The sequence below is a fragment of the Misgurnus anguillicaudatus genome, unplaced genomic scaffold (genome assembly GCF_027580225.2).
Source record: "Misgurnus anguillicaudatus unplaced genomic scaffold, ASM2758022v2 HiC_scaffold_27, whole genome shotgun sequence".
NCBI lineage: Eukaryota > Metazoa > Chordata > Actinopteri > Cypriniformes > Cobitidae > Misgurnus > Misgurnus anguillicaudatus.
In genome coordinates this window covers 2,001,860-2,024,411 of record NW_027395277.1, presented here as the reverse complement: position 1 = coordinate 2,024,411, position 22,552 = coordinate 2,001,860, and the positions used below count along the sequence as shown (strand labels likewise).

The window sequence follows — 22,552 nt, the reverse complement described above, 5'->3', positions numbered from 1 at the left end:
ACAAAGAATGGTGTGAAAAGGGAAAAACATCCATTATGCGGCAGTCCTGTGGGCGAAAATGCCTTGTTGATGCTAGAGGTCAGAGGAGAATGGGCCGACTGATTTGAGGTGATAGAAGAGCAATAACCGACTCGTTACAACCGAGGTATGCACCAAAGCATTTGTGAAGCCACAACACGCACAACCTTGAGGTGGATGGGCTACAACAGCAGAAGACCCTACCGGGTACCACTCATCTCCACTAAAAATAGGAAAAAGAGGCTTTAATTCGCACAAGCTCACCAAAATTGGAGAGTTGAAGACTGGAAAAATGTTGACTGCTCTGATGAGTCTCGATTTCTGTTGAGACATTCAGATGGTAGAGTCAGAATTTGGCGTAAACAGAATGAGAACATGGATCCATCATGCCTTGTTACCACTGTGCAGGCTGGTGGTGGTGGTGTAATGGTCTGGGGGATGTTTTCTTGGCACACTTTAGGCCCCTTAGTGCCAATTGGGCATCGTTGGGCATTGTCAAACAATGAAAACACAATCTACTTCATTTTAAGCCAGTCTCAACCATTACATTGAGTAAATGAATGTAATTTCGATTTACTGCCTTACGATCTTTACGAGAAACATTTTATGTTTTGTCCACACATTTTAATTGTATGGTAAATGAAAGCAATTTGGTTGAACTCAAAGTCTTATTCACTTACCTGGCTAGCTAAGTAATGATCTCAATAATTTAATTGAAAGTGAACCAAATAGCTTTAGAAACTGCATCCATTGAAATGACTTTGAGCAGAAAACATTAGTCAGTAGATTACTGCACTGTAAAAAAACAAATGCAGCAGCATGTTTGTCAAATCAACATATATTTTGCGTGCGCGCACATACACACACAATAATATGTTTTTATTATGGTGTTATACTCCATATAACTCAATGTACAAGAAATTAATCTCTGTTTTTGCACAGGCCTACTAAAGGGTTAATGGTGCCACATGGGGATCAACAGTAAAAATGAAACATTTTACTTCTTTGCGAAAGGAAAAACCACCAACAATCAAGAATGCATGATTATATGATGTCATGGTTTTTCATTTAAAATTTTTTATATTGGAAGTCAATGGTAATAAAGTCAAAAATAACCACGAAAAGTAAATGAGGGAGAATAAAATAAAATCTGATGCTGCACAAAAACTAAAAATGCATCAAAGCCAATGTTTTCACTAATCTTTGACATGCCCAAGACTGTGAAAAAGGTTTAAAAAATACAGTCCACAATCACTTTTTATATTGAAAACCTGTCATTTTGTGTTTTTCCCCAAAATCAGCGATATCACTTATGAACTTCGCCACATAAAAAGTGTTAAAATCATGGAATTTTTGTGAAGATTTGGTAGTTTTGATCAGTACTGAGGTTGTTTGAAAAAAATTGAAATAAATATTCAACTGATACATTTTTTGAAGCCGTTTAATTTAGTGGATGTTTTTATCCACAAACAACACGAAAGGGTAGTAAATTTGCCCACTGCCTATTGTTGAGTTTTTGAAAAATTTCAAAGTATTTTCTTAAAATATGTGTAAATATCAAATTTGTCACCAAAAATCCTTCCAATTGCTGAAACACAGAGAAAGTTATTGCCAAATTTAGACTAAAAAAAAACTCCCCTAGTGGATGAAAACATCCCCAACAACCCATAAGGGTTAACAAATTAAGTTAAACAATATCAACTATTTTTTAAACGTTATGTCAAAACTTAAAATAGTAGGTTGAATTCACTTGCAAAACCAAGTTGTTTTAACTTCATGCTGCATTTTATTACAGTGTGTAAAAGTTGTTTTGAGTGTTCATCCAGTTCTTCAGTGATTTGTTTTTGGTATTACCGATTGTATTAAATTGTTCTTTCACGGCTTTATGTTTGCTCGATTGGCCATTTTTTTTCTCTTGTTCAGATAGAAACGTCCTTCATTCATTCGTTTTATGTGACACAGAGAGATTAAAAACTAAAAATTGGCTACAGTTGAACAACTTTTCCTAGATCTTTGGGCAATTTGAAATCCATCGATTTTTGTACTCGTTTTGTTATTGCGTGTTTCACCTTTGCCGTAAAACTTTTTCATTCATCGTCCGGAATCGGGACACATTTCGATTCTAATTCCAATGAAACGCGTTGAATGACAAAACTCCAGAGAACATTCAACGCGTGAAACGATGTAAACTCACATCCATGACTGCAGTTTACAAACCGCTTTAGCTGTTAAGCTAATGAAGCCTCCTGTGTAGAAATCTCAAACAACTGTCTCGAAAGCACATGTGGATTAAAACAGCTGTTGTTTCAGCACTCCACCGTGCTTAATTTATCTCAACCATCCTATTTTCAAAGCCCTTTCCTTGAGATGTTTTATTGCTTTGTTTCGACACACCATCTGTACCTTGAAATTGCACTATGATTATACATTATAAATTACATTGAAGCCACGAAAGAGTGGCTGTGCATTTTATTTCACTTTGCAAAATAGGTTGCTTTTCTTTGAGAATCACTTGTAGTGTTATATGGTGTGTTTTTATTTTATGGAAGTATCATTTTTTTGAAGAATCAATCTATGATCATAACGAAAAGCACTAAAGAGTGTAAAACAAAGGAAAAAACTATATGTTTAAGCTACGCCACATTGCAACTGGGTGATTCTCACGAAATCCAGATTTAGGTGTCCAGCATCAGAATTTTTAAGAAGCCCTTGAAGCCAATTTTTTTGCACATATAAGATTAAGGTCTGACCGTCTGTACTTACTATATAATCATGATTTTAGAGGATTTAAAAATATTTCTTATAGAATTATTGACATTTTTTAGATTATCATATCAAAAAGTATCATTACCGCAACATGATATTACATTAAAATGCATTTACAAACTCGTGTTTCGGTAATGAGAACTAAAAAGTTGTCTAGGTACTATATAGGTACAACTTTTTTTTAAAATGTAAGTTCCTCGAGGGCTTAAACAATGATTGAAAATTGTTGCGGAGGATGAGAAAATTGGTCTTGGACACATTTATATTCCTTATTATTGTCTCTACATTTACCAATGATCACCAAATACCACATGTTTCTTTACTGTAAATGTTTATAGTATAACATGCACTGAAGCTTTTTATTTTTTAGATTTTTTTATTATAAATATTTCTATGTCAAAGAACCCAAATCCAGTGATGGACATGTTGCGGTAATGAAAATTTTCCCCTTAATTGTGGAAAAAACAACAAAATTGGTTTGTAAGATGTCATTTGAAATCATGAGCGAAATAGTACATGAAGAGATGTTTGTTACTGTGTGCTTCCTATTTTGATAGCATTTACTTTTTTTAAATGTTTCATGACACCTCATAAGTCTACTTTCGAGAGAATCACACAACTGTGTTTTTTTTTTTTACAAAAAAGGAAGAAATAGAAAAAACAGTACGTACCTAGTGTAGTAAATTACTTTTCTTGGAGCAGCTAAAGTGTTGACCTCCAAGTCTGGTCTTCATGGACGAATAACCATTGGTAAATTTACACGAATGACTCTTGTACATTTCAAGATAACGCCTCAATATTGAGAATGAGGTAGTCTACAAGACAAATGATCTCCCAGTCAAATAACCAATTTGGATTAGTGTCAGTCTCACGCACCTACTCGACCTTGACTTTGTACGAGTGGCCGTCGAAAGAAACTTCTCAGGGTTATTTCCGTGAATGAGCTTCATTTCCATCACCACACGGCACTTTGTTACCTCATCGCTAATTATCGGACTTCGAACCTCCGTGACCCATACGTTGGCGATTATAGGCATGGAGGTGTTTTTACTCCCATCTAATGATGCGATCTGCCTTAGTTTCTGCAGTTTACCTCGGTGGATTGCCTTCCACTCTTCTCACCCCCACAAATCGAGAACCTTGCAACCTAAACCCGACCCACGTCTAGGACTGAACGGGTGTAATAACTCTCTAATGAAGTTATATAAAAATTGGACGGCCATTTGCACGCAGATGTGTGGAGTTAATTAACTCTCGACTGTTCGTAGAAGTAGGTGCACAGGTGCCGGCAAACTGTCATTTTGAGAGAATGGGTCAATATGGGAACACGGAGCATTGAGAAGTTGGCGAGCGTGGGGTGGACATCATGTTAATGGATGGAAGAGAGAGTCGGACCGTAACTCTTTCATCACGAGGAATGGATTTGCAACAGTGCCACTGAGCGGCGTTCCAAGTTTTTGATATCTAAAAAGAGATCCAAGGGATGTTATAAAGAAAATAAGTGCTTAAAATCGATACCTGCTTGGCGTTTTCACCTTTCACATATCGAAAATGTATTCACAATGTAATTAACGCCTGTACTATCATAATTCACAGCTTGATACTTGGAGAAGAAAGAATCACGGGGCATTTAGATAATAATATGACTGATTCTGCTAGCTTTGACATCTTCATGCTGAGCAACCGCATTGGAAATGAATGGGAACGTTAACGGATGAGTAATTTTAAACCTCTGTCACGTCATCTTTTTCTTGAATAAACTGTTGACTGATTTCATATCTCTTTGGCGTTTCCCAAGCCCCTGAACATGGTTTATGCGGAATAGAAATCCTATGCACATATTTGCACCACATTTGCTCAGCCAAATTTCATGCTGGCACCTCCGTCTAGCTTTGGATCAGCGTTCAGTGAGTTCTGGTGGGATGCCACGTTTGTCAAGAATTGCTTTGGGATGCCGGTGGCTGTTCCAACAGCCTCTGGCCTGATTGTTTATAACAGAATAATCATCACATCTGTATTACAGGTGAAAACAAAACGAAGAGATTTGACTCGATGTCAAACACTTGATGTCAGTTCCTGCTAAATAAATCCAGAAATTTAATAAAAATGTACAATTTTGTTTGAAATTAAACCCACCTTGATGACACTATTTGATTAAACATTTGATTTCTGTTCTGCTTGCCTAAAGCACTCAAATAAAAAAAAAGACGATATAAAATTTGCATGCAGTGTCGATTTTTGTGTTTGTGCTTGTTGTGCATATTTCCCATGTGAATAGGGTGCTGAAACAATGCGGACAGAGCTTAAATTTCATTTTATTGTATGTGATGAGATCAGAACTTGGCTTATTACCTAACCTGGTCAAGACTCAAAGTATATTTTACTTAAAACATACACTTCCGGTCAAAAGTTTTGGAAGACTTTCTCGTTCTTTATTTATATATTTTTCCTCTTCCAAACTATGGCATGACAAGTGTAACTTTGGGAATTATGTTGGTGACTAAAAGCATCCAAAATAATTCAAAACTCAATTTTATTATCAGAAGTACACTCACCCTTTGCCTAAAAACTGTACTCATGTCATTTTATAAAGAAGCTTCTTGAAGTTTTGGATGATTTTTCACATTTAATCTGGACTCTTATGCTGCGTTTACACCAGCCGCTGTAGAGGCATCAAGCACGAGTGATTTCAATGTTAAGTCAATAGCCTCTTTCACACAGTAATTCTGGTAAATTACCATGAATTTACCAGAATGAATTTACCAGTAAATACAAAAATGTGCTGTTCACACACGCAGTGGCGTTCCGTTATTTTACCAGTAAGACATCATTCACACATCAGTATCAAAATACCGGTAAATTCGTTGAGAAAGCGGAAGTACCTGTAGCACGCGGCGAGCTCAGTGTTGTATTTGTAAACAATCCACGTCGTTCATAACCACGGTCCATATTTTGTTGTTTTCACGTCTGTGGTAAACAGTCGCGAAGTTGATCATGACCAAACAACATTGAATGAGACGACGTCAAACCGAAAATGCGTTTTTAACAACAGTACTGTTTGCACTTTAGGCTTCACAGAGGGCGTGCTAAGGACGTCGGCAATTCGGCGGTAAGCTGTTTTAAACAACTTTGGTGAAGAAATGTGGACGTAAACTTCAGGTGTGCTCAACTTTCAAGCAGCATGTGTGTGTGGAAACGTCCGTAAACAGTGCGGGGGTAAACACGTCATCTGTATTAAAACGCTATGATTGGCCCGAAGCTGTCAGCACGGTCTAACGTCGTCCGTTCTAAATGCCGGTAATCCTATAATTTTCGTTCACACACAGCGTTTACCGGTAAATTACTGGTAATCTTACAACCTGTCTTACTGGTAAATTGGGAGCACTGATTTACCGGAAAGGTTCTGTTCACACATGACATGTTAACGGCAATTTACCAGTCAATTACCAGTAAAGACTGTATGTGTGAAAGGGACTAATGTGAAGACGCGTTGACGTGCGCCTGGAGGTCTTGCCTCGGGAATGAGGCATTTAGCGCGCCGTGGTAGACACGATTCGCCTTATTTGCACATCTAGTTTGCGCTAATGCCGCAACTTGAGCGTTGCCGTGGGAAACGCGCGAGTTGAACTTTGGCGGAAAAATGCGCCGCGTTAAACAATCTGGGGCTTGCTCTAGTAGTGACGTGATTACAGGAAGCGAGCAGAATCGCAGGAGCCCCTCCCATGACGTGAATTTCACTGAAAAAAAAGAAATGTGATTGTGTTAGGAGCGTGGCCATGCTTGGTGGCTCCAGTGCATTATCAAGCCACCGTTTTATCCCCTCCCAAATAATCCTGAACACAGAAATGTGGAAAAAATGTTTAACTGTGTAACTCCATAATTCATTACTACATAGTTCTTTGTAACGTGTTGCAGCAATACATTTCTAACATTTATAATGTGTTTAGAAACATTTTCTGAAATGACTTCACACCGACTTTAAAGTGCGATTGAACATCGGGGTCAGGTGGTTTAAGAAAATATCATCAGTTATGCTGTAATCTACAGTGGCATACGGTGCATGCTGGGAATATTTCAGGAGACAGTGATGTAAACCAGAGACGATTGTCTTGCTTACAAGCGGCACAATTTTAGGTTCCAACTTCAGTTTATTCAGTTTAAGTGCTTGACATTTCGAGATTTCTATTGTTTACATGTCAGGTCAGAGAGATATTCACATATACTGTATATAAAAGTCCTTTTATGCTTGTTTCAATGAACTGTGTTGATATTTGTGCATGTGGAAATTAGATAAGACTAGCGTAGTCTTTTCATCAAATTTTCATCTTTTCGCTTGACTAGAACGATTATTCATCAAAGTGGAATTACTGCGCAAGCAATACCGACTCTGAGGAATATTGCAAAGATGTATTTTTCTTGACATGCGGCTGTAAACTTTTGTTTTCATGCTGATCCAAGTTCAGTTTTCTGGGTCTCCTTATGAATTCATGAGACCCTTCAGATTTGAGCTGACTGGTGATGCGATTTGGCTGATCTCAGATATTGCTAAAACATGAAGAAGATACAGTTTACTTGAAGATTGGCTTGTTGTACCTTAAGCTTGACATATTCACTGTCATTATGTCCGGGCCGCAGTACTGCAGTCTGTTTGCCTTGGGGTTTAGCCAAACTGTCTGACTAGGATTATAGTACGTGGTGTGCCGCATTAATATGCATCTGTTAATATGCATCATCACATTTTTGGCACATTGAGTGAATTGCTGAGCCTTGCATGTCCCCAGGGACGTTCTTACATTTGTTCGGTAGTATTTATAATTTTTGTGTTTTATTTTTCTCGCAGGTGGAGAGAGAGATCGCCATTCTGAAGCTAATAGAACACCCGCATGTTTTAAAGTTGCACGACGTCTACGAAAACAAGAAATATTTGTAAGTATTATAAGCATGGTGTGTACAGTTACAGTGTACAGTTTTTAGGACATTAAGCCATTTAAAATATTCTGTTGTGAAAGTTTATCTTCATATATTCTTAAACTTATCATAATTATTATATATACTCTCTAAAAAGTACAAAAGCTGTGAAAAATAGCCTTTGTACATTTTTCTGTGTATGAGTCAATATTTTGTATAATGTTTTTCTAATTAAATGAAAGTAGCGGTTGTCTTATGTTCCCCGTCATGACGTATATACGAGTGAACGGCTTCTGAAATGAGAAAAAAGGAAGGGTGGGACTTGAATTTGTCTATTGAGAAATTATTGTATTGTTGGACATTGAGTCATTTTTTGCTAAGGGCTGCAATCCTTTCCCGGCTCCGAAAGAAAGATTGTTTCGAGTAGGGAAGGAGATTTGCATTTTTAATTAACTCTTTTCCCAACATTGACGAGTAAACTCGTCAATTAAAAGAAATCGCTTCCCTGCCAGTGACAAGTTTTTCCGGCAATCCGGATTTCCGCTATTATCCACCAGGTGGGGCTCTTACCCAACTTATAAAACACTTAAGCTTCCACTGATCTAAAAACAGTAAATGCAATTAGCTTTTTGCTCAAAATTTTGTATTTTTGAAGAAATCTACCCATATTTGAGAGGTGATAAAAAAGAATAAATAAAGGTAGGATGAAACATTTTTTTTGTTTTTTTTGAGTGTCTGTTCTTTTCTGTCTGTTCTTTCATTTGATATATTGTATGTTTATATATTTAAAGAAGAACATTTTCTGGAAGGCATTAAACTTTTGTGAAAATCATAAAAATGCTGGCGCTGGCTGGCTAGTTCTTTTAACTCTTTCCCCGCCAGCGTTTTAAAAAAAGTTGCCAGCAAGCGCCAGCATTTTTCATGATTTTCACAAAAGTTTAACCAGTTTCATCCTACCTTCATTAGTTTAGGGTTTTATCACCTCTTAAATATGGGTAGGTTTCTTCAAAAACGCTAAATTTTGAGCAAAAAGCTGAGATAATTGCATTTTTGTGAAGGACAAAAGATGCAGAGCGACCTTTAAAACATACACAGAGTTCTTACTCTTTAACGTGAGGAGTTGCTTCCGCGTTGTATAAGTTGTGGAAGTTGCGCCACCTGGTGGGTAATAGTAGTATTGTGGATTGCCAGAAATACTCATCATTGGCAGATAAGCGTTTTCTCTTAATTAACGAGTTTACTCGTCAACGGTGGCGAAAGAGTTAAGAGAAAACGCTTCTCTGCCAATAACGAGTTTTTCCAGCAATCTGTATTTCCGCTATTATCCACCAGGTGGTGCTCTTACCCAACTTATAAAACCCAGAAGTATCCCCTTAGGGCAAACGATTCAAACTCTGTGTATGTTTTGATCATCGCTCCGAATCTGATCTCTATCAAAAGTCCTTCACAATAAAGCAATTATTATCTAAGTTTTTTGCTCAAAATTGTATATTTTCGATGAAACCTATCCATATTTGAGAGGTGATAAAAAGAGAACAAATGAAGGTAGGATAAAAACCTTTTTTGGAAAGTATAGGGTCTGTTCTTTCATGTCTGTTCTATTATTTGCTGTATTGTATGTTTATACATTAAAGAAGAACATTTTCTGGAAGGCATGAAACTTTTGTAAAAATATTAAAAATGCTGGCACTGGCTGGCAACTTTTTTTTAGCAATGCTGGCGGGGAAAGAGTTAAAGATTATGACGGCACATTAATTTTTAAAAAACAATGAAGCTTACAGATACGTCGTTTGTACAAAAATACCACAAAAAATACCACAATTTAAAATATGCGACAAAAAAGTTTTTAATATCGATTTCATTGTGACTTTAAGAAAAAATTAAAATGTCCTAACTAAATTGACTTGTTCTTTCTAAATTAAAACCAGTGCAAACCAAAAGCATGTTTTCTGTATACCTATTATTTTACGGTAGCAAAGTGTATTTTTTTAAAGCCCTGTGGATTACAGCGTAAATGTTATTGTGATTGAGACATTGGATACTATATTAAATATTAAAGGGACCATGGTATTATCCTGTGATACCATCACTGTGTTAATGTCAATTTCCCGTCAATGTACATTTTTAAAACAAAAAACAACTCTGTAGGCTACGGAAATGTCTGGCAGAAATACAAGTGCAAATGTGTTTGATCTAAAAAAGGTTTTGGAAGAGGGTTTTTTTTTTTTTTGGTGCTCAAGCACTCTTAATGAAATCGTGTGAAGTGGTGTGTTAGTCACAGCAGAGCTGCTAATGGGGCCGCAAATCATTCGTCATGTAAACACCGTGATAATTCGCTTAGCAGTTTTTGGCATCAACAAATTTTGCTAAAATACGACTCATGTTTACATCACGATTCACTTATCTGCTTGTGACATGATTTGTTTCTGATCAACTAATGTAGTTTAGGTTTTAGGCATTAGGGTTTAAAGAAACAAAATTTCTCATCATTTATGTAGCCTCATGTTGTTTGGTTTTTTCTGCTGTGAAATTGAAAGGTGGATTTCTAAAGCACGCTCTTTTCCATAAAATGAAAGTAAATAGGGACTGTCGAGTTTCATAAAAACACACTATAAGAAGTGAGAAAAGTCATCGAGACATCATAATGGCATCAAGCCCAGTTCATGTATCACATTTAGGATGAGTAACTCGCACAAACACATAAATGTTGTATCATAAATTGTTCATTCTGACCTGTGGTGTATATTCACATGGTTTCTCCACAGAAACAAGCTGTTTTGTTTATTTTGTTCGTCCTCCAAACTCTTACTGACAGACGTTCTTCTCATCACTCAATACACAATACCATGTTATTGAACTGACAAAAATCACAGACTAAAATCCGCTAAATTTTTTATTGTGTTTACTTTCATGCCATCCCTTTCATCTCTGTACTAGTTTTCAAGTGTAAGAAATGGTTTGTGGAATATATACACCGCTTTGGGTTTATCTAATGAAAGACTTTACTCATTTGGCCCGTGAAGAAACGGATGTTGTTGGCCAAGTGTTTTTTATCCTCGCACAACCTCAGACCAAAGGGATCCATCTTAGTGCCTGTTTGCTTGCTTAAATGAATATTTCCTGTGCTTTAAAATGAAATTATCTATTCTCTTTGAGAAAGAACTGGGTTCTTTGGGAAAAGAAGTAAATGAGATCCTTTAAATTCCAAATTTTCTCTTCTTTTTGCAGGTATTTGGTTTTAGAGCATGTGTCTGGTGGGGAGCTGTTTGACTATCTGGTAAAGAAGGGCAGGCTGACACCCAAAGAAGCTAGAAAATTCTTCAGACAGATCATCTCAGCTTTAGACTTCTGCCACAGTCATTCGATATGGTGCGTATGAGTGACTCCTGAAAATAATTATTGAGCTCATATTTGGCAGGGACCAGAACTCTTAAGACCAGATTGAAAATGGATTTGCTGGAGGTCACCAATCATGGGAGAAAATCTGTGCATTGACCAGATTAACTTCTTTGTACAGGAGGTCAGATTTCCTTGCTTCCGTGCCTCTTTGAAACATTAACATGGATCAGTGGGTTTCGCACGGGTTTCTGGAGACTTGACTTTTCGCATTAAAGCATATTTTTTGCTACAGGTGTATTTTGGGCCTCATTCCATGATCTTGTTTTGTGATTTCTGTGAATTAAGTGAACTACAGCGAATTTACCCTGGTCGCAAAACTGCTTGCAGGAATAACACCCCAGCAACCACCCAGAACACTATAACAATCACTTGCAATAGGAAAAGCCTAGCAACAACCCATGACACTACAGCAATCACTTGCCATAGAAACACCCTAGCAACAACCCAGGACATTATAGCAACCACTTGCAGTAGAAATACCCCAGTATACCACCCACTTGCCATAGAAATATCCAAGCAACAACCCAAAACACCATACTGTAGCAACAACTTACAATAGGAACACCTTAGCAACCACCCAGGGCACCATAGCAACCGCTTGCAGTAGAAATATTCTAGCAACAACCCAGAAAACCATAGTACCGAGCCCTGCTAGGGTCAGGTGTGGAAAAAATAAAAGTCATTTGTAAACTGTTCCCTCGGATTACTAAACCGTGCGCACGGATTACTAAACTGTGCCTTCAGTTTTACAATCTGTGCGCACGGATTACTAAACTGTGCCCTCAGTTTTACAATCTGTGCGCACGGATTACTAAACTGTGCCCTCAGTTTTACAATCTGTGCGCACGGATTACTAAACTGTGCCCTCAGTTTTACAATCTGTGCGCACGGATTACTAAACTGTGCCCTCAGTTTTACAATCTGTGCGCACGGATTACTAAACTGTGCCCTCAGTTTTACAATCTGTGCGCACGGATTACTAAACTGTGCCTTCAGTTTTACAATCTGTGCGCACGGATTACTAAACTGTGCCCTCAGTTTTACAATCTGTGCGCACGGATTACTAAACTGTGCCCTCAGTTTTACAATCTGTGCGCACGGATTACTAAACTGTGCCCTCAGTTTTACAATCTGTGCGCACGGATTACTAAACTGTGCCCTCAGTTTTACAATCTGTGCGCACGGATTACTAAACTGTGCCCTCAGTTTTACAATCTGTGCGCACGGATTACTAAACTGTGCCCTCAGTTTTACAATCTGTGCGCACGGATTACTAAACTGTGCCCTCAGTTTAACTGTGTTAAGCTGTTTTATATGTTCCTAACTGGAAACATGCTTTACGTAATATTTACGAAATGTTTTAATCGGATGCTACAGTAATATCTTTGTGTAAAATGTAAAGATGTTATTTAGATTTATTCATAAAAATAAAATAAGTATTTAACTAACAAATTATTTAATATTTTCTATACATTTTAATCAATATATTTGAGAATGCCACACTATAGGCTGGCTATATATTTTCGTTTTTAATTGCTCATTCAAATTCATATTTTATGTATTTAACATCAGCTTATTAAGTAACATTAAAAGATTATTAAGAGCTGCACAATTATATTCATATAAGTTTTAATATTATTATATCTGTTTCTCAATATATTTAAAAATGTCACACTTAAATATTTACATGTTTTAAAACTTATAAGAATAATTGCTCATTTAAAATTAATATTTTGTGTTTTAACATCAACTTAACATCAACAGTCAAACATTTTTACATTGTATTATTTGAGTAAATATAGGCAAAAATGTAGATCACATATTACTTTAAAAACCAACAAAGCAAGTGGGTTTTATTCAGCAGCAGATGAAATCGCACTTCAGAAGCTCCTCAAAAATCCTGGAAAGTGTGGAGTAGGAGTAATTACATTTTCAATGTGTAGGCTATGAAATATAGGTGCAGGATTCTGCTGATCCACCTGTCTGAATTAAGAAGTCATTCTGCAACCTCCAGAGTTTATTCAGCTCATTGTATTTGTAACATGTACTGTTTGGCATTTTCGGAGTTTCATGATGACTGTAGACTTATGTCATGTGTAAACGATTGTTCAATTAAATAATTGTGTACAATTGCTTCGTTTATCGTTCATAAATAATGGTATGAAATAAATTCACTGTACAATAAGTAAATTCAACTCATTTTTTATTTAAATAAAATTCACAAAAAACAGCTTAGTAGATTTCACTTATTTCAATTGCATTTCTTTAAGATCTTTGATTACACCTACTCAATTTTATTTGTGATAGGAAATCAATTTAATTATTGTAATACCAGATTTAAAGCTTTCAAATTTACTCAGTATTTGTAAGTATAAAATTTTTAACCAAAAATTGAGTAAATCATAGTAAAAGTTTTACAGAGGCTAATATACCTGCTCACTGTGCAGTAAAAATATGATCAGAAATTTATTCTTTTACACACAATTCAAAGAGCACAGCTATATTAACACGTTGGTGACCTAAATAAATAGGCTATGTACAATAAAAATAGTCATGGCTATTCTAGCAGTATTTGCACAGAAAGCTGTTACCCAGTTAATATAAAAGTATAACTGAAAGTATTTAGATAAATACATTTTACACAAGGACACATACAATATTTCATTAACAAAGTACAAGTTGTAAGTGTAAATATTCATAAACTCTTAACTTACCTGGATTTTTAAAAGAGATTCTGAGATGTTTGCCATCCCAGAAGTTTCATTTGATTATTATGGTCTCATTGATTTTTGAATTAACATGTGATCTACTTAATTTCTTAAAATTACTTTTTTGCTTACATTTGCTCAAATAATAAATATAATGTAAAAATGTTTCACCAAAAAATTAAGTAAATCATAATAAAAGTTTGGCATGAAACATACTAAAATTTTGTATAAGTTAATGTTAAATGTAAATAATATTGATTTAGCCTACAATAATTAAGAATTATATGTATAAAACTTAAATGTAGGCCTATATAATTGTGCAGCTCTTAATAATCTTTTAATCTTCAAAAACTGAGGGTACAGTTTAGTAATCCGTGCGCACAGATTGTAAAACTGAGGGCACAGTTTAGTAATCCGTGCGCACAGATTGTAAAACTGAGGGCACAGTTTAGTAATCCGTGCGCACAGATTGTAAAACTGAGGGCACAGTTTAGTAATCCATGCGCACAGATTGTAAAACTGAGGGCACAGTTTAGTAATCCGTGAGCACAGATTGTAAAACTGAGGGCACAGTTTAGTAATCCGTGCGCACGGTTTAGTAATCCGAGGGAACAGTTTACAAATGACTTTTATTTTTTCCACACCTGACCCTAGCAGGGCTCCGTACCATAGCAACAGCAGTTAAAAACACCTTAGCAACCACCCAGAACACCATAGCAACTACTTGCAGCGGAAACACCCTAGCAACAATGCAGGACACCATAGCAAACAATAGCAGTAGAAACACCCTAGCAACCACCCAGAACACCATAGCAACTACTTGCAGTAGAAACTCCCTAGAAACAACCCAGGACACCATAGCAACTACTTACAGAAGAAACACCCTAGAAACAACCCAGGGCATTATAGCAACCACTTGCAGTAGAAATGCAGGACACCGTAGCAAACAATAGCAGTAGAAACACCCTAGCAACAACACAGGACACCATAGCAACTACTTGCAGTAGAAACTCCCTAGAAACAACCCAGGACACCATAGCAACTACTTACAGTAGAAACACCCTAGAAACAACCCAGGGCATTATAGCAACCGCTTGCAGTAGAAACACCCTAGCAACAATCTAGGACATTACAGCAACCACTTGCAGTAGATACACACCAGCATACCACCCACTTGCCATAGAAATATCCTAGCAACAACTTCAAAACACCATTCTCTAGCAACCACTTGCAGCAGGAACACCTTAGCAACCACCCAGAACACCATAGCACTCACTTGCAATAGAAATATTTTAGCAACAACCCAGAAAACCATAGCAACGGCTTGCAGTAAAAACACTCTAGCAACAACCCAGGACACCATAGCAACTACTTGCAGTAGAAACAACCCAGGGCACCATAGTAACTACTTACGTTAGAAACATCATAGCAACAACCCAGGGCACCATAGCAACTACTTACTGTAGAAACATCATAGCAACAACCTAGGGCACTATAGCAACTGCTTGCAGTAGAAACACCCTAGCAACAACTCAGGGCACCATAGCTACACCTTGCAGTAGAAACACCCTACCAACAACCCAAAACACCATTGCACTCACATGCCATAGAAACACCCTAGCAACAACCCTGGGCACCATAGCAACAGCTTGCCGTAGAAACACCCTAGCAATAACCCAAGGCACCATTGCACTCACTTGCCATAGAAACACCCTAGTAACAACCAAGGACACCATAGCAACTACTTACAGTAAAAACATCATAGCAACAACCCAGGACGCTATAGCAACCGCTTGCAGTAGAAATACCCTAGCAACAACCCAAAAAACATTGTACTCACTTGCCATAAAAACACACTAGCAACAACCAAGGACACCATAGCAACTACTTGCAGTAGAAACAACCTAACAACAACCCAGGACACCATATCAACCCCTTGCAGTAGAAACACCCTAGCAACAACCCAGGACACCATAGCAACTATGTGCCATAGAAACAACCTAGCAACAACCCAGGACACCATATCAACCCCTTGCAGTAGAAACAACCTAACAACAACCCAGGACACCATATCAACCCCTTGCAGTAGAAACACCCTAGCAACAACCAAGGACACCATAGCAACTACTTACAGTAAAAACATCATAGCAACAACCCAGGACGCTATAGCAACCGCTTGCAGTAGAAATACCCTAGCAACAACCCAAAAAAACATTGTACTCACTTGCCATAAAAACACTCTAGCAACAACCAAGGACACCATAGCAACTACTTGCAGTAGAAACAACCTAACAACAACCCAGGACACCATATCAACCCCTTGCAGTAGAAACACTCTAGCAACAACCCAGGACACCATAGCAACTATGTGCCATAGAAACAACCTAGCAACAACCCAGGACACTATAGCAACCATATGCAATAGAAATACCCTAGCAACAACCCAAAAAAACATTGCACTCACTTGCCATAGAAACACTCTAGCAACAACCAAGGACACCATAACAACTACTTGCAGAAGAAACAACCTAACAACAACCCAGGACACCATAGCAACCCCTTGCAGTAGAAACACCCTAGCAACAACCCAAAAAAACATTGCAATCACTTGCCATAGAAACACTCTAGCAACAACCTAGGATACCATAGCAACTACTTGCAGTAGAAACACCCTAGTAACAATTTTGCAGTAGAACACCCTAGCAACAGCCAGGACACCACAGCTCTCACTTGCCATACAAATATCCCAGCAACAACCCAGAAGAATCCACAGCAAGCCCTTGCAGTAGAAACACCCTAGCAACCACCCACAAAAGCAAAACCACACTTAACACAAAAGCTCAGCAATTAAAGACTTATTAGACATATCATAGCTTCATCTCATCCAACCCATTTACATGTACTGTAATAGATTAACGGCAAACTGGTGTAAGATCTTCCCCAGTCACTTGTTAAATTCAGATTCATACCCTGTGGTTTTCCATTAGAACCGTATCAAGATATCATCATACTCAAGCTCCTTTTTTCCCCTTAGAGCCGTGCGAGGCAAAGCTGTGTGAGGCATAGCAAAGCAAGGCACGCCGCCTCTCCACGTGTATATTCCTGATTTATGTTCACGGTCTTCATGCTAAATGTTCTTTTGGAGGGTTTGGGTAGGAGGAGGGGATTTAGCATCGTGAATCAGAACGTGTCATCCCCGCAGCAGTCCCAAATGGTTTTAAAGTCATATTGAACATTTTAACGTTTACATTTTTACGTCAATTTATGTTTTGTTATACTATTATATTCAACAGTTGAAGACTTTTTATGCCTCACAGCTGCAGTGTTATTTATTTATTTGTAATAAATATTTATTATTTATTAAAATGTGTATATACACAATTTTCTGGTTGATTAAATAGAAGAACATTTTGATTGTTGTTGAGAAATGTGTACGTTTCATTTGAGGAAGTCTTGCTGATTATTTCTGTAAGCCGACGTTTTCGTTTGTTTTTGATCGTCTGGTTTTATTTGCTTCACCGAAGCGTAAAGCTGGTTATTAACATTAAGAAGCGACGAGGGCTTAGGCAGCGACGTTTAATGATTGCAAATTGAATGTGGTTGATGTTCATTTATAAATATTATTAGCAAATATTGACTGCTGAGTGCCATTGTCATTTTTAATCTTTGTCATTTCGACTTTTGTTCCACAAATCCCTCGTTGCTCATTGGCTAAACATGATATGCATAGTAATGCTTATTCAACTTGGCAACTTTGACCGTTGTCGTCTTTAATTGATACGGGGAATGTCAAGGCGTTACATTGTTTAAATATGTTGCTCTCCTTACATTAATGCATCTGTAGTTTGATTTCTCTATGAAAACAGAGACAAGAATTTGAAGGGAGGAATTATGGGTAATCTGTGTATGGGTCTCTCTCTCTCTCTCTCTCTCTCTCTCTCTCTCTCTCTCTCTCTCTCTCTCTCTCTCATGCACACTACATGGGTGTCATAATCATTCATGCAGTGATCTCAAATTCACTTCTGGGCACCTTTGTGTCTGCGGAGCCCTGTGCATCTCTCTGTCTCTCATCCCCGGATCATTTCTCAGGGCCCGGGGTCTCCAGCAGAGCGGCGGTAGGGCCAGTATGCTACACATGGGATGAGAAATGTCCTGTCACGCTGTCAGATTTCTCCGGCTGTTTGCTCGGTTCTCATGAGGTTGAGAGATGGCCGTCTTCTCTGAACTCCTGCTGAGACCCTCAGCAGGGGATGATGGGAGAAATATAGACCCAATGTTCCCTTTTCCCCCTGACATATTTTCCATTTTCTGTACTTTTCTGCCCTTTCAGTTTATCTGTCAATCTGTTTTAGTTCCCTTTGCTTGTCTGTTGCCTTTCTTTACGTTGTTTTGCCTTGATAAAAGGGAAGTTGGTTCCTGTATTGTGATGGACAGACTGACAGGAAAACATGGATATATGAACGTCAGCATTTTTAGACGATTTATTAGCCCAAGGCTGACTGCTCGATCTCTCCGCCTACGAGATCAGTGTCTTTCTACTGCTTCTGGATGTTAATATTCCTGAAAATATACCCACTAATAGAGTCAGCGCATGTCTACACCTGTCAGACAGCTTGTATATGTGTCCTTATATTTGGAAACAGAAAGTGCGGGGAGACTAGCTATTATATTCTGATATTTTTTGTATGGTTTGTGACGGAGTATAATGTGACATGTTAAAGGGACACTCCACTTTTTTAGAAAAAATGCTCATTTTTCAGCTCCCCTAGAGTAAACATTTAATTTTTACCGTTTTGGAATCCATTCAGCTGATCTCCGGGTCTGGCGGTACCATTTTTAGCATAGCTTAGCATAATCCATTGAATCTGATTAGACCATTAGCATCATGCTAAAAAATAACCAAAGATTTTCAATATTTTCCTATTTAAAACTTGACTCTTCTGTAGTTACATCTTGTACTAAGACTGACAAAAACTTTATTATTTCCGGTGTAATAATCAAGGACTTTGCTGCCGTAACATGGCTGCAGCAGGCGCAATGATATTACGCAACACCTGAAAATAGTTCCCTGCTATTGAAAGATACCAAGGGGACTATTTTCCGGCAGTGCCATGTTATTACGCCAGAATGAGAGTATAGTTCCTAGCATATCTGCCTAGAAAATCACAACTTTTAATTTTTCGTCTGTCTTAGTACACGATGTAACTACAGAAGAGTCAAGTTATAAATAGGAAAAAATATCGAAACTCTTTGGGTATTACTTAGCGCGATGCTAATGGTCTAATCAGATTCAATGGATTGTGCTAAGCTATGCTAAAAGTGCTAGCGCCAGACCCAGAGATCAGCTGAATGGATTCCAAAACGGTAAAAATCAAATGTTGAACTCTAGTGGAGCTGGAAAATGAGCATATTGTCAAAAAAGTGGGGTGTCCCTTTAACATTTTATAGGGTTTATTACAAAACACTTGAAGAGAGATACAGAGATGTGACCTGGTCTTTTTATTTATTAAAAATAAGCAGTAAAACCTGCTTACCATCGTCCTATCTTGGCTACTCAGTCTATTGAAAGTGAAAGAGGATTGGAAAGTCAAAAAAAATTGTGCAATTTTAATTTTAATGTATTTTCTAAATGTTTTAGTCTTTTGACTTCCAATTCAAACACTCCCAAAGTGCTAAATACCGGACTTTGTCTTTACTTTGAAATGTTTTGCTTGACAAGTGTTTTATTTTATTTATTAACTCTTTTTTTTATCTAATGCAATGATGTTGATTCCATTGCATTAGATGATGTCTCTTAAGAGCAACTGATTATGGTTATAATATATTAAAATAGACAACAGCACTCCTGCCATTCAGGAAATCATATCTGAGCCATTTATTGACTCACTTGACGCCCACCTTTTCCAGAAATATCTGACACATTAAGATTCGTACATTAACACCCCCTCAACCTCTCAACAGGAATTACAGTCACAGGGTGACAATTTATAACATCTGATATCAACACAAATACATTTTATGTGGGTTTTGTGAACATGCAAATATATTAAAATGATTTTATATGACACTAAAGAATGGTTTGAATGAAAAGCCGCTTCTCAATACCAAGTACGCCAAACTCGGACTTGTGTCCTTCGTAGTTCGAACTTGCAAGTTCAGACTCGGAAGAACGAACTCCTGACACGAAATGCATTCTGGAAAACTTTGCTGTCAAAAGTCCACACAAGTCTCCTCTGATGCAGCCTCGATAAAATGGGCGGATCAAGAACACATCCGGGGACTTTATGTGAACTTGGGCTTGATGCGAACTTTGAATTGGAACAGTACTTGGGTCGCGACTGATGACGTTTCACAAGTCCACAAGAACGCAAGTACAGACAAGAACGCATATTGAGAAACGGCTAAAGTTTAACTGGTGCTGTAGGTGTCCGGTTTACTGTTTACAGGTTTGTTAACCAGTTACTGATTAAGACACCCTGCCCTGGTTTTTAACTTTTTTTTAGAAGTTTACATAAAGTGAACATGTGTGTCTGTGTGTGTATACTAGGGTTAAATATTTTAAAATTGTATTACACATGTGGATCAAAAAATGAACCTTTTAGGTAATCATTAGTTGCTAAAAATGGCATTACTAAAAAATCGGCCAAACCATGTATTACTGTTAATCTAAAGATGTCACCAGTGTGAAAGTTGTGTTCATGGGTATACAAAATGTACTTAAAGCGATAGTTCAGCGAAAAATGAAAATTACCCCGATTTACTCACCCTTAAGCCATCTGAGATATATATATGTCCATCATCTTTCAGATGAACACAATTTGAGTTATTTTAGAAAGTTGGCTCTTTCAAGCTTTATAAAGGTAGAAACGACATTCAAGCCCAAAAAAAGTGCACCCATACTTTACAGAAGTAATCCACACACCACTAGGGGGTTAATAAAGGCATTCTGAGGGTTATTGATGTGATTTTGTAAGAAAAATATCCATATTTAAAACTTTATTAACTATAATAACTAAAAAATGGTGTTGGTCTACCATTATAAAGCTTGAAGGAGCCAGGACATTTTCTAAAATAACTCAATTTGTGGTCATCTAAAAGATGCTGGACATATGTATCTCAGATGGCTTAAAGCAGTGATTCTCAATTATTTTCTGTCACGCCCCCCTAGGAAGAGGTAAACATTTCGCGCCCCCCCCCAACTCTCCGCCGCGACTGTAAATAGTATAATTTGCCTATAAAATTACACATCTGCAAAACATTGTATCCTTATTAACATTGAGAAAACACAAAAAGAAAACACAAAAAAAGAAATATCGATCAACTTACAACAAAGAATAACTTTATTAACATTGTTTTTTAGTCTGTAACAGAAAAGACTTAAAATGCATCAATTTGCCTGAAATAAAAAAATCAATCCTTATTTAAAGTATAATATTTTTTGACCATTTGATACTGAAAAATTAAATATAATCAATAAATAACACAAGCGGTTTACAGCGTGATTGGGGTGTAATGTCTTTAAAAATCACTTCCTGAAAAAGTATTTTCCCTGGGGTCTCGCGCCCCCCCCCCCCCCTGGTGTCGCTTCGAGCCCCCCCTGGGGGTCCCGCCCCACTATTTGAGAAGCACTGGCTTAAAGGGATAGTTCACCCAAAAATGAAAAAATTTAATGACTCACGCTCACGTCGTTCCAAACTCGTAAGACCTCCGTTCATCTTCGGAATACAGTTTAAGATGTTTTATATTTAGTCCGAGAGCTTGTTGACCCTTCATTGAAAATCTACATACGGTTTACTGTCCATGTCCAGAAAAGTAATAAAAACATCAAAGTAGTCCATGTGACATCAGTGGGTCAGTTAAAATGTCTTGAAGCATCGAAAATACATTTTGGTCTAAAAATAACAAAAATTACGACTTTATTCAGCATTGTCTTTTGTTGTGAAGCGTATGCGTGAGACTAAAGTCACGTGACTGCAGTGACGCAAATGACGTACCACGCGGCTGACGTGTTATATGGTGCGCCCCAGCTGTTTTTTTTATGCGCCCAGGCTTCGTTTACTGTAAATTTAAAAAAAACTTTGCAAACATGAGGATAACACGTCATCCGTGTCACTGCAGTCGCGTGACTTTAGTCTCGCACATGCGCTATACAACAGACGCGGAAGACAAGACAATGCTGAATAAAGTCGCAAGTTTTGTTATTTTTGGACCAAAATGTATTTTCGATGCTTCAACACATTCTAAGTGACCCACTTATGGACTACTTTGATGATGTTTTATTACCTTTCTGGACATGGACAGTATACTGTTACTAGATTTTTGATGTAGGGTCAGAAAGCTCTCGGACTAAATCTAAAACATCTTAAACTGTGTTCGGAAGATGAACGGAGGTCTTACGAGTTTGGATGACGTGACGGTGAGCCATTAAAGACATTATTTTCATTGTTGGGTGAACTGTCCCTTTAAGGGTAAGTAAATCATCGTTTTTCGCTGAACTATCACTTTAACATAGTATCGAGATCATAGATATCTGAGATGTCTTCACCAATTCAGTAATGGAAAACGTGTGTGTGTGATAGCAAGTGTGCATGAAAGCCACTAAACATACAGTGCACATACATGTTGCATAATTAAACTGTATAATAATTAGACTGCTGTGAGCAGCATGTGATTAAGTGTGCTAATGTACTTTCACATTGGCTGCCTGCTGTTCTTTACATTACAGTAATGTAAAGCTTGTTTGAGATAATTGA

At 37.5% G+C, this 22,552-nt stretch overlaps 1 protein-coding gene across 2 annotated transcripts in view; it reads left to right on the top strand.

The window, feature by feature from the left end:
- The window catches only part of LOC129434000 (serine/threonine-protein kinase BRSK2), a 237,953-nt gene that overhangs the window by 151,277 nt on the left and 64,124 nt on the right, over window positions 1–22,552 (top strand). For both annotated transcript variants that reach the window (XM_073864685.1, XM_073864684.1), the window contains exons 3-4: window positions 7,625–7,710; window positions 10,921–11,061. In XM_073864685.1, coding sequence (XP_073720786.1) covers window positions 7,625–7,710; window positions 10,921–11,061 — 227 coding nt within the window. The remainder of the gene's footprint in view (window positions 1–7,624; window positions 7,711–10,920; window positions 11,062–22,552) is intronic.